The 13,272-nt window shown below is 35.6% G+C and overlaps 1 protein-coding gene across 7 annotated transcripts in view; it reads left to right on the top strand.

Annotated features, from left to right (window-relative positions):
- rbfox3b (RNA binding fox-1 homolog 3b) overlaps positions 1 to 13,272 on the top strand; it is a 219,293-nt gene that overhangs the window by 147,352 nt on the left and 58,669 nt on the right. For 5 of the 7 annotated variants that reach the window (XM_026240301.1, XM_026240300.1, XM_026240302.1 and 2 more), the window contains one exon: positions 864 to 1,069. The exons of the other annotated variants lie outside the window; for them this stretch is intronic. In XM_026240301.1, coding sequence (XP_026096086.1) covers positions 953 to 1,069 — 117 coding nt within the window. In that variant the 5' untranslated portion in view covers positions 864 to 952. The remainder of the gene's footprint in view (positions 1 to 863; positions 1,070 to 13,272) is intronic. 7 annotated transcript variants of the gene reach the window in all.

Below are 13,272 nucleotides of genomic sequence, written 5' to 3'. Positions count from 1 at the left end.
ATTACATTGCATTCAGGCTAAACATTTTCTTTTTTTTCTAATGATTATTATACATTTTGAAAACTGTTGTGCTGCTATATATATATATATATATATATATATATATATATATATATATATATATATATATATATATATATATATATATATATTTTTTTTTTTTTTTTTTTTTTTTTTTTGGAAACAGATGCATTTTTTTTCTAAATTAATTTATGTTCAAAACAACAGTATTTATATGAAACCAAAATCTCTTTCAACATAATAAACATTTTTACTTTCACTTTTGATCAATTTAATGCGTCCCTACTAAATAAAAGTATTAATTTATTTCAAAAGAAAAGAATCGCACTGACCTTTGAACGATAAAGCAGCATCGTTGCAGTGTAATAAAGACCAATCAGAATGCGAGTATGCAAATATTATAATGATGTCATCACAGCTCGACTTTAAATGTAAAATATTCTAACAGTGTACAATTATAATCAGACTTGTTTTTAAGCATATTAAGCATTTTTTTTTTTTTTTGGTGTTTTCCATCAAATCATCAGCTAAATGAATGAATGTCATATTACGGGTGTGCAGGGACTATAATTAGCTTTATATGAAGCAGCAGAAGTCCGATGCATGTCCCCATTCATTCGTGTGTGTGTGTGTGTGTCCTTGAGTGTGTTTTCAGGGGTCTTTGTGAATGTTGGGTCTCTGAAGGGGGTCGTGGGCAATTATAGCACACATGCAGAGCCGCTATACCATCTCACACACACACACACACACACACACACGCACACAGTCGCGCATCCCTCCTCTACTCTCATGCACCTCCCACCTCAGCATGTGAATGTTTAAGTGATCTTTATTGTGTGCAGAGTAAACAGAGAGAGCGAGGGAAGCCGTGTGGACAGCAGGACGAGAGACAGACAGATAGAGACAGAGAGAGAGAGAGAGAGATAGTTAAATGTGGAAAGCGTCCTCTCTGAGCTCCATGGCAAACTCTGCATGCGTGCTGCTGTCCGGCTCCGGGATGCTGCCTCACTCGCTGCACGCGCCGCAAGGCTTCCTCTACTTGTCCGAGGTAAGGAGCGTCCCGCTTTCATCTCCTCTGAATGAGCGTGCTTTTCCATCTGACCTCTGACCTCTCATCCGTCTGGTGTCCACGCTCTGTTTATAGTCCACTTTTTCATGCTTTTATTCCCATTGTTTAGGTTTATTGGCTTACTCTCGTGGTCATTTTATGGCTTATGTCAACTAGGTGTGTGTATCTAGTGTTCAAGTGGAGGTTAATTTATTGTGGACATAAAATTCATGTCGCTTTGTCAATCACAAAATAATGACGCTGATTGTAGGTCACAATAAGCAAAGTTATTCAGATTTTTATGCTATATTATGCAGGACTTATGTGATTTTCCCTGTGTAAAATGACTAAATGCTGTTTTTAATGAACTTGAATTGCTTTGTAGAATATTTTATTACATTCACGTATTGGTTATTGGCATATGTCTGGCTTTTTAAAATGATTGATAAATCTATCACTGTGTTCCTTGATCAGAATTAGTCTGAACTGGCCAATGTTGAGTTAATGATTTTTTTAATTCAATAAGCAAATCAGTTTTCTATAGCTTCTTGTGGTGTATATTATATGTTCAAATATCTGATGTGACTCTCAAACACATTATCGGTTGATATTAACTGATAATATGTGTGTATCTAGTATCATAGTTTGCTGTTTGCCGTAAGGTTGTGTGCAGTTTAGACACAAATGGAGTTATTTTGGACAAGCATGTGTCAGACAGAAAGCACTTACTCATCTCAGCTCATAATCACCGATATTAGCATATGCAGATCCTCTCATGAATTATTCAGCTCCATGGCCGGTGTTGGATCACTTGATCAATGTTCTTCATTAACGCAAATTACTTTGTTGAATTAGTCTTTAGATTGTGAATTTGTTTAAGTGCACTGGGCTTTGATATTAAAATGGTTTATTTTTTATGAGCAGTGCTTGATTTATGGGTTTCTATGTAGCCATATCAACCGAAATAAGCGTTTCAATCCTAAATGATCAATACTGGTCTGGATTTGATACTGACTTACAGTTCATAGACTGATTATTTATTTATTTATTTTCATATTCAAATGTTTGTATTTACCTTTTTTATGTATTTTATTAGCAAGACTATATATATATATATATATATATATATATATATATATATATATATATATAGATATATAGATAGATAGATAGATAGATATGTGTGTGTGTGTATAAATATATACATATATATAATTTTTTGTTTACATAAAATAAAATGTGTGTGTATATATATATTTACATTTTTTTCTGCACTAGGAGTCATTTTTCCATACATTAAACTGTTTTGATGTTTGTTCTTATGTGTCAAGCTGTAGATTTGAGCTTCAGTATAAACACTGTTTTAAACCATCATGCAAAGCAGTTTGTTTAGCAGTCATAATACCCCAAAATGCTCAATATGAGTGTGCATGCAGTGCATCTTTGCTGGTGGAGCCTGTATGTATGTGAGTGCTACAGCAGTGAGACACCAGAGAGCGATAAATGAGATGAGTGCTTTCCTCCTGCTTTTAAATCACTGTGAGACAGCAGAAGTGTCTCCTCCCCCATCTGTCCACACACACACACACACACACACACACACGGTGGGGTGGTGTCGAGTCGCCCTGAGAAGAATCCAGGGCAAACCATCCTCCGGAGAGCAGCAGACATTATTCATGAGGCTGCGTGTTTATGAGCGAGTGTGTTTGTGCACTTAATTGATTTGATATTCACACACGTTTGCTGCAGTGTGTAGCGCTGAATTATCGGTGCGGTTCATGAATGTGAGGCGACTCAATGAGGAACGGAGATGTGAGAATGATATGAGACAGATCCAGTACTGTGTGTTTGAAACGCATCAGACAGCTGCTGAAGTGTGTGTGTGTGTTTTGAAGAAGGTGAAGCTCGCAGTGTGTTAAACTCAGTCTTGTAGAGGAGGGTTTGTCTGAGGTTGGGTTTGAGAAATCTGATGTTGCTGTTTTCTGTGTTAGTGATCGATTATTGCAGAAGTGCTGACTTGAAGTCCATGCTGGTTGTGGCTGGAGAAGAGCCATTGCTTAGTGTTTAACACGAGGAGAAGATCCTCTCAGGAAGCCTTTGAGAAGAAGATGTTACTGAGGCCACAATCAAAATAAAACACATTCAAATACAAGTCGAAATGCCTGAATCAGGAGAGAAATACGTCAGTTGATTTTGATGTGAAAGGACAACAAGAGACAGAGTTTTTCACTGCAGGAAACATTGTTATGGATTATGGTGTAAAAAAAAAAGGATTTGTTTGTTACTTAAATGCAGCTTTTCTCTTCACAAGGCATTGAAGGGAATAGACTCACTCCGTCTCTGGAGGACGTTCACACCCAACGACTGTCATCTAGAGATGGAGATGAGGAGCTGATGAAGCTCTGTAGATGCTGAGAGCATTGAAATACTGTCTACAGTAGTAAAAGACAGAATGAGAATACTTTGATGAAGTCGTTTTGTCGGCACATGTTTATTTTGATTTAAGAGTTTGTTGTGGTATATAACATACTGTAACTTTCAGCAGAAGATAATCATAAAAGGCTCATAGCATGTATTATGTGGGTGTGTCTTAAAGGTACAGTAGCACACACAGTTAATGAGTGTGACTGATGATGTGCTCATCATAAATCTATTACAGCTAGATTTGATCCGGGCTGCTTTTGTTGGTCATAGTAAATCCTCTCACAGGCTGCTATTGTGTAACACAAAGGCCTAATTTATCTGTGCAGCCTTTTCATTGCTGTAAAGTGTGTGTGTGTGTGTGTTTCAGTGAGCGTGAGTGTGATACTCTCTCTCAGTAATAAAGTGTAATGAATTCCTGCACACTCTTACAGTCTTTTCTCCGTCATTCTGTCTGCTGATTACTGTCGCTGCTGGTCTAATTAATTCTGAGTGTGTGTGTGTGTGTGTGTGTATGAGAGAGAGAGAGAGAGAGAGACATGGGCATCTAGAAAGTCTCATTGTAAATGGCAAGATGTTGCAGCAGGCTCTTCTGATGCGCTTACATTTTTAGGGTGAAATCCAATCTCATGGCAGTCTCTCTCTGTGTGTGTGTGTGTGTGTGTGCGTGTGTGTACATAGTTGTTTCCTTCACTATCAATATAGAAAATGCTTTTTGCTTAGTTACTGTGTGCTAGTCTTTTGCAGTCAGACTTTTATCTAAATCCATCAAACCATTATATTTGTGTATACTACTAAGTAAAATAAAAAAAATGAAAAAAAAAATGTGTAAAGTAAATTATTAAATAAGTTTCTAAGTAAAATAGTAAAGTAAAAAAGTGCAAATGTATTTGTTACTAGATTTGTTTACTGATAAATAAAAAGTCAATAAGTAAATAACAACTGTCATAAGTAAACAATAAGTGAAATAAAGTAATATAAATCTATTTACTTGTTGTCAATTATTGTAAATAAGTAAAACATGCAAATAATAGTAAATAATAAAGTAAAGTTAAATAAGTTTACTTTTTGTTTACTTTTTATTTTACTTATAAATAGAAAGACATGAAATAAGTAAATAAGCAAATAAAAATACAAGTGAATGAGTGAATAAAAAGTTCAATTTTTCAAAATTACATTTATTTATTTACATGTTTCACTTATAAAAAAGTAAATTCATATTACAATAAAATATATTAAAATAAGCAAATGAATAAACAGTTTAAAGGTAATATAGATTACTTTTTATTGGCTCTCTTCTCTAATAAAAGAAAATATTAAAAAGTGAATGCAAATATGCAAATAAATAATACAATAATGTAAAATCAGTAAAAAGTAATACAAATAAACAAATAAAAATAAAAGGTAACCAAAAAGTAAAATAAATACATACAAAGCCATCCAAGTTAATTTACTTATTTTAATTTAACTTGCTTATCTTACTTTGGATTCATAACTAAAGTAAGTAAAACCAGCTAATTAAGTAATTAATTCAATAATAATAATAATAATAATAATAATACATAATACATAATACATAATACATAATAACATTATAATAATAAAATTTATTTAGTAGCCTACGTTTATTTTTCCTACTTTATGTACTTTGTTTTACTTATTTTAACTTATTTTTTTAGAGCTGAATGGAAAAGCAGAGTCAGTCAGTAAAAACCCTGTAAAAGATGTATTTACAGTTATTTACGCAGCCAGATGTTATGTCTGTCAGAAAGACGGTGTCCCGAGAGAGGCTGCTGATGTTAGGAGCGGTCTCCATCATGTCTTGAGCAGAGACCTCTCTTCACGGGTCACTGACGTGTGACTTCTGAAGAGCGTCTGCCTGCCTCTCGCTGTATTCTTCATCTCTTCGGACAGTTTAGGGCTGAATTATCCTGACAGAAAGCGGGAAATGATGGACATCCGTGAGACGCGTGTGATCATCAATCGCCAGCCGTTCCCGCTGATTTATGAGACGCTGGATCAGTCTTCACCTCCTCGGGCCCTTCGCCCGCTTTATTAATGATGGCGTGATCGTCTTGTCTTGCGTGCTGGAGTTTAATTTCATTTCCATCAGATGCGGCGAGCGATGTCTTTAAACGCTCATCCTTTACCCTGCTGCTAAAGAGCCATCATTCATGCTCAAATCACAGATTCGACAAACTCCCATCGATATCCTTCAGGACACTCTGAACTTACTCTGTGTTGAGTCCACACTGCAGCGGATTCTGGTTCTTTGTTTTAATGTGCTGTTAAGGGTCAGGTAAATGGGGAACAGTTGATATGAAGGACAATGCAGTGCATGAATTGATGACAAACAGTTGATTTATTGGAAATATACACTCACAGAGATATGATAATATAGTCATAATGCGATGAATGACTCTTCAGTGCACGCTGTAAGCGACCCACAATCTGAGCACCTGTGTTTGGGTGCTTTTAAAGGGACTTTGGCTTTATCTGTGATACTTTCGCTGCTATGAAGACATGATGACATTAGCGAGTTTCAGTAGACACAGAATAAATCCTCCTGCACTGAGATCTAGTTAGAGCAGCTCACTAGGATTTGGAGCCGATCCACAGTTTAACTAGATTACGGAGCGCTGGTTATTGAGTTTAGTTGGGGCCGCTCTATATGTGCGCTCTTGACTCTCTTTCTCTGAGTGCTGTGTCTCGCTCGTCTGCTGGCTGAACAGAACTCTGCTCACAGGAAGTGATGCGTCTGCACAACAAAAGGCTTGGGTCGGGCCCAGATCTTTGGGTTTTGCTGCTGAATGATTTAATAAGAATCTCCGGTATAATTCACTTCCACTGAACACATGCTGTCAGATCTCAACAGACGAGACGAGACGAGAAGGAGAACGGGACGAGACAGGCCTCTGTCAGCAGAGCCGAAGCCATCATCAGCTGAAGTTACTGAGATCAGGTTATGATTCTTTATCCTGGTAAATGTGTGTCAGCTCCAATACTTCCTGTCCTGAATGTGTGTGTGCACGTGTGTGTGTGTTTTGATCTGAACACACAGTTCGTATAATGGCTATTGTGTTTTTAAGTCTGTAATTTAAAGGAATAGTTCACGCAAAAATGAAACTTTGCTGAAAATGCATTTACCCCCAGGTCATCCAAGATGTAGAGTGTGTTTCTTCATCAGATTTGGAGAAATGTAGCATTACATCGCTTGCTCAGCAATGGTTCCTCTGCAGTGAATGGGTGCCGTCAGAATGAGAGTCCAAACAGCTGATACAAAACATCTAAATGATCCACATCACCCCCCTCCATCAGTTAATGACTTGTGAAGTGAAAAGCTGTGTGTTTGTAAGAACAAAATTCATTTTCACAGATTTCTTTCCCGATTCAGATTTTTTATATTATGGGTTATGGACTTGGATTTCAGGTGGAAGCAATGGTTTGAAGTTAAAAAACATCTTCACAATGGATTTTTGTCTTACAAACACAGCTTTTGTCTTCACAGGACATTAACTGATGGACTGGAGTATTGTGGATCATTGAGATGTTTTTATCATCAGTTTATACTCTCAATCTGACGGCACCCATTCACTGCTGAGCAAATTATGTAATGCTGCATTTCTCCAATTCTGTTCTGATAAAGAAACTGATCTACATCTTTGATGGCGTGAGGCTGAGTAAATTGACTATTCCTTTAAATACAAAGGCACAGAAGAGTGTACCTACAATAGTCAAGCTGCTTTGAAACTATTAAAGGGAGCACTATATCGTCTTAAACATATACAGTAGCTATCAGATTATGTAATTGGGTTTTATTTTCAATCAGAGGAGTATTTAACAGGAGAAAATCGATGGCGATCTCAAAGGATCTTTGTGCGGGTAGATGTTAATTTTAATTTGATGTGAATGAGAGCGGGTCTGTGAGGGAGAGACGTCCAGTCTGCTCAGTGTGGTCAATACTCTGTTGTCTGAGTGATTGACACACAACAGTAGAAGCACGCGCTAGTCCTTCAGCCTCGTTTTCATTCACGTCAGATTAAAGCTGCTGTCCTGACTGAGATCCATCAGAGTGACAGCATTGATTCAACCGAAGCATTTCAGCAAATAAAACTATTATGTGGAGCTTGAAAACATAGTGATGAACAGCATCATTTTATCTCTCAGCAAAACAGATCATGTCAAATCCTGCACTGCAGCCTGAGTTGGCGTTTATATAATCACTAAATTGAACTAAAATGAATTGAACTTCTTATGGAAACTTGTTCCGTCCAAAGATAAAAAAATTAAGATTATGTGACTTTTTATTTCACAGTTTTTAAAATTCTGACTTTTGTTTTTGCAATTCCAAGTTTATATCTTGGGATTCTTACTTTTGATTTAGCAATTCTGATTTTTGTTTTTATACTTCAGAGTTTATATCCAGCAACTGTGACTTTTTTTCCTTTCAATTCCAACTTTATTTCCCACAATTCAAAATTTTGTCTTGCAATTCCGAGTTTAAATCCCATAATTCTAACTTTTGCTTTTCTTTGCAATTCAGATCTTTTTTTCTTGCAATTTCGAGTTTATATCCTGCAATTCCAATTTTTGTTTTTCTTTGCAATTACGACTTTGTCCTGCAACTCTTACTTTTTCCTTGCAATTTTGAGTTTATATCCTGCAATTCTAACTTTAGTTTTCTTTGTAATTCCGAGTTTATCCTGTTAACTGTCACCCGGCCCCCCGGTGGGCCCCCTACATTTACTTCACTATATTACAATTAAATCTAATCTAATCATGACAAACTATATATCGTTGGAAAGGTCTAAGACTCCTAAATAGATATTTTACCAATCTTTTTCGTAAAAAACTATGTAGGAAAAGTAATTGATTAATTTATGGCAAGAGTGCACCTCAAAACTTTTGTCAAAAAAATAAAATAAAATAAAAAATAAAGTCTTCTTTGTTGCCTTTTTCTCTCACACTTTAGAAATCATCATAAATTATATATAATATCAAAACTCAAAATCTCAAAATTCATCCTTTGAAACCCATTTTAAATGAAAACATTGCATTATCATAAAAATGGTACATCAAAATCATGTTAAAACATTTTTCAGTCATGAATTATTAAAATTTAGGTTTGGATCATGCACTTTCAAGTCTATCTTCAAAAACGTGAGTGACAGTTAAATGGTTATATTTTGACTTATTTCTTGCAATTCTGAATTTATACTCCTCAGAATCCCTCAAAGGGTTTGTAAGAATGTTAGTGATGTATTTATTGATTTATTTTCTGGAATGAGAGGAACTTAAATACAGTAATTGCTGTCAAGCTCCTGAAGGTTGTAGTTAAGTTACTAGCACCACTGTTGTTCTCCGTGTGTGGATTCGGCAGGTAGTTGCTTTAGCTCTATGCAAATCGCAGCAATTAGCATGTAAATGATCATGAGTTGAAACGAGAGGAGAAAAATAAATATTGATGCTAATTCCTGGCGGTGGAGGAAAACAAGTTCCTGTGTGTGTCTGTACTGTATGTGTAACCTTAAAACTCATTTTTCATATGCTAATTGGACAGTTGAATGTTTAGATTGTTATTACTGAGGTCTAAATGAATCAGCAGGCACTGGGGATAATTAGTATGCTGGAGGCGGAGCCTAATGGGTCACAGGGTCCATCACACAAGTTTATTAGAGTAAACAGCGCACTCTGAATCATTCAGTCCACTTCACTTTGTGTGAGTGGGTTGTTGTGGTGGGTGTAATTTGATCATCTGGAGAAACCCAGTGGACTGTGAGGCACTCAAGACTTTCAGAGCGTCTGATCTCACAGAAAATCAAACTTAATTAGTGATTTAACAATCAACTCCATGATACTTTTGAAAGAAGCTTTATTTATGCTGACCAAGCCTGTATTTATTTGTTCGTAAAAACATTAAAATTGTGAAATATCTTTGTTTTTTGTTTTTTCTATGCGAGTAATTTATTGCAGTGATGCTGAAGCTGAATTTGCATCATCAGTGTCACATGATCTTCAGAAATCATTCTGATATGATGTTTTGCTGCTAAAGAAACACATCTGATTATTATTAGTGTTGAAAACAGTTGTGCTACTTCATGTTGTGTAAACTGAGATGCATTTTATTTTTCACAGTTGTTGATTTATAGATTAATCAAAATGGATAATAGAGTAAAAGATTTGATTAATGATTCCATTTTTTCATAAATAAACGAACTAACTAACTGACCCTTAGTAAGTTAAATACAACATTGTTGGTGCCATTTGCAATTTCTATATATATATATATATATATATATATATATATATATATATATATATATATATATATATATATATATATATATAGTGATTATTTATATTAACTAATGCTTCTGTAAGTATCTAATAAGTAGCATGTATGCCCATGTTTTTGGGTAATCAATACTAAAAAATGAATTTATTTATGGAGAGAACAAATACATTTTTTCTTGAATTTCAAGTGCGGACCTCCATAATTATTCGTTATTCAGTTCATTTCAATTAAAAATATAAATAACATCTAATTAAGTTAACACTGAGATAAATGGAACTTAAAAGCATTCTTGATTCATCTCTGAACGGTGCACAACCCTGAATCCCGCTCAGGTATCGAGCAGTGTGTTTCTCTGTCTGAAGTGTTGTGTTTCGCTCAAATCACACAGATTCAGTCGCATCAGCCGCTGGAATACGGTCTTTATTGGATCTCAGGGCTCCTGGTGAGCATCGGTGTGATGTTGTAGGAGGACATCCCCTCATCAGATCATGGCCTGTAGGTCTGACAGAAGACAGCACACGCTGGTGAATGAGCGCACACTTCAGCAGGTCTTTACTCTTTACTCGCTTTAGGAAGTCCTGTCACATGTGAAGCTGGAAGTGACTCTCTACAGGTTTTTCAGTGTGATGTGTTCTCTGTCACTGTTGTGTGTGTGAGTGATGATGATGATGATGATGGTGTGTATCTGCTGCTCTTGTCTTGTCTTGTTCATACAGTAATTGCTGCTGTATTGATCTGTATCTTCTCTCGCTATGAGCAGAATTGCAAATGAAAGCAACTTCCTGCTGGGATCGGTGGAGTGTGTGTGTGTGTGTGTGTGTGTGTGTGTGTGTCACAACAGGACATAAATTAGTGAATGTACTTGTGATGATGATCTCAGTGGTCAGTAATGGTTGTTTCTCATGTCCGCTTGTGTGAGAAATGACAAATACTATAATACTACTACATTACTGTATATTGCTCAGTTGTTTTTGATTTCCTTGTAGTATCATGTTAAATTCTAACACACTAAAATGAGCACAAATGTGTCATCCAATGGCACTCAAATAAAAGTGTAGATGAGAAAGGTTTGAGTTCATATTGATATCCCTGACACTTGATTGTGGACTTGAGGCCTTTAGATGTCTTTTTAATATCCGTGTGGATCTGATCCGTGTGTTTCGGGAGCCGAGCAGGAACGCTGTGTCTCTGTGCTCCTGAACTCTTAATGTTTTCATGTCTAATTCAGCGATGGAGGTCTCATTAACAATAAAAGCTGCTGCATTATTTGACATCAGTTAGCTTAGACTTTTGGCTTTGAAAGAGATACTTTTATTCTGCAAAGACATGGCAGTAAAGACATTTCTAATGCTACAGTACATTTCTATTTCAAATGCTGTCCTTTTGATCCAGAAAAATAAAAGTGCGTCTCAGTTTCCACAAAAACATGAAGCAGCACAACTGTTTTTTAACACAATCTGAAATGTTTCTTGAGCAGCAGATCAGCATGATTTCTGTGACACTGAAGACTGGAGTAATGATGCTGAAAATGCAGCTTTGATCACTGGAATAAATTACAGTTTACTGTATATTCACATAGAAAACTGTTATTTTAAAGTGTAAAAATATATCACAATTTCACAGTTTTTACCATATTTTTAATCAAATAAATACATCCGTTGTGAGCAGAAGAAACTTCTATTATAATCATTAAAAGATCTTACCAACCCCAAACTTTTGATGGTAAATTTTTGATATAAATTGCCAATATCTGAACAGCTTCTAAAGCATAAAGCCTTGCAGCATTCGTGTTTCTGCAAGTTCACACAATATCATATTAACAAATTTGGTTTTATGCAATAAACATTGTGCAGTTCTCTCAGTCTAAAGTCTGTCATGCATGTATTTTCACTCGGGATGTGATCAAATCCGTCACAGACGATGATAGATGGACTATATTTCTGCGTTGTGTTTTGTGATGTTGAGATCCGTCCCGTCATGACCTGAGCTCACAGAACACAATCCAGCAGCACTTAGTGAATGAATATTTGATACAGCGTTCAGCCGTACAAATGCTCTGGGTTTGACTGCTCGTCCTCTCCTCCTGCTCACTCAGTCTGTTTGAGCTCGACATGAACACGCTGATCAAAGAGCACATGTGGAATATTGATAATGTTTGATATATAGCTGCTCAAACTCTTTTATCTCGTATAGTTTCGCAGTAATGCAATGCTTTATTTTAATTGCAGTAGCATTATTCAAACACACAGCCAAAGAGTGCTGGATGTTTCTCAATATTTCATGCTTTAGGTATGCTGTGTTTAAATTAGCAGATGATTTGCACATGGAAAATGGACCTGTGTGTTCTTCTAAAATCTGCTTCAGTCCAGAGACACAGAGACCCTGTGTTTTAGTCCTTGAATGTGTACACTTGTCTAAACAAAACAGCATCCATCCTTGTTTGTCCGGGGGGGAAATAAACTCTTTATTAACTTTTTTAAACTCATTCACTCTTGTTTAGCAGGCTAACACATTATGCACAGCTTCACAATGTATTTTAGACGGACTCTCTGTGCATGCATGCGCAAAATGAGGAATGTTAACTTTTAAATATTTATTGTAATATTTATAATTTATTCATTTTTATTCATAAATTATAAAGCCAAAGCTGATGCATGTTACACTGGAAAAACTGAAGTGAATCTACAACCCTCAACCTTGTGTTTCCTTAAAGGAATAGTTTAGCCAAAAAATATAATATGCTGATAAGTGCAGTGAATGGGTGCCGTCAGAATGTACAAACAGCTGATAAAAAAGTAAAAAAATAAAATAAAAATAATAATCCACAAGTAAACCACACCACTCCATTCTGATTAATATATTGTGTATATTGTGGACCATGGACATGTATTTTGGCCAAAAGGCAAAGGTTTGAATCTAAAAACATCTTGATTGATTTGTTTCTTACAAACACGCAGATTTTCTCATCACAAGAAATTAATTGATGGGCTTACGTGTGGATTACTTGTGAATTATTGTGATGTTTTCTACAGCTGTTTGGACTAATTCTTAAACTACTGCAATTCATTTAGCCTGAATCACTGATGAAACAGACAGTTTTATACATCACTTCAGTCTTTTTACTTTTTGTAAACCTTTTAAAATAAATGTAGGATTGTTGAATAGGATAGGAATGTTGGAAATGGTTGTGCTGCGTCATATTCTTGTGGAAAGCTTGATGCATTTTATTTTTTCAGGATTCTTTGATGAAAAAAGTAAAAAAAAAAAAATGAAGCAGGAAACTTTTGTAACAATATGAACAAATTAACGCATCCTTGCTGAATAAAAATATTAATTTCAATTTAAGTGGGAAGCAACATTGTGACTCAAACAACAACATTAAAGGGATACTCCACTCCAAAATGAAAATTTTCAAAGTTTTTATTTTTGTTTCTTTATAATGCCGCTACATAACATTACTTTTGAACCACTGATGACAGACGAACTT

Source organism: Carassius auratus, linkage group LG28B (assembly GCF_003368295.1).
Source record: "Carassius auratus strain Wakin linkage group LG28B, ASM336829v1, whole genome shotgun sequence".
Classification (NCBI taxonomy): Eukaryota; Metazoa; Chordata; class Actinopteri; order Cypriniformes; family Cyprinidae; genus Carassius; species Carassius auratus.
The sequence above is the reverse complement of the archived record's forward strand: the minus strand, read 5'-3'. Positions and strand labels throughout refer to the sequence as shown.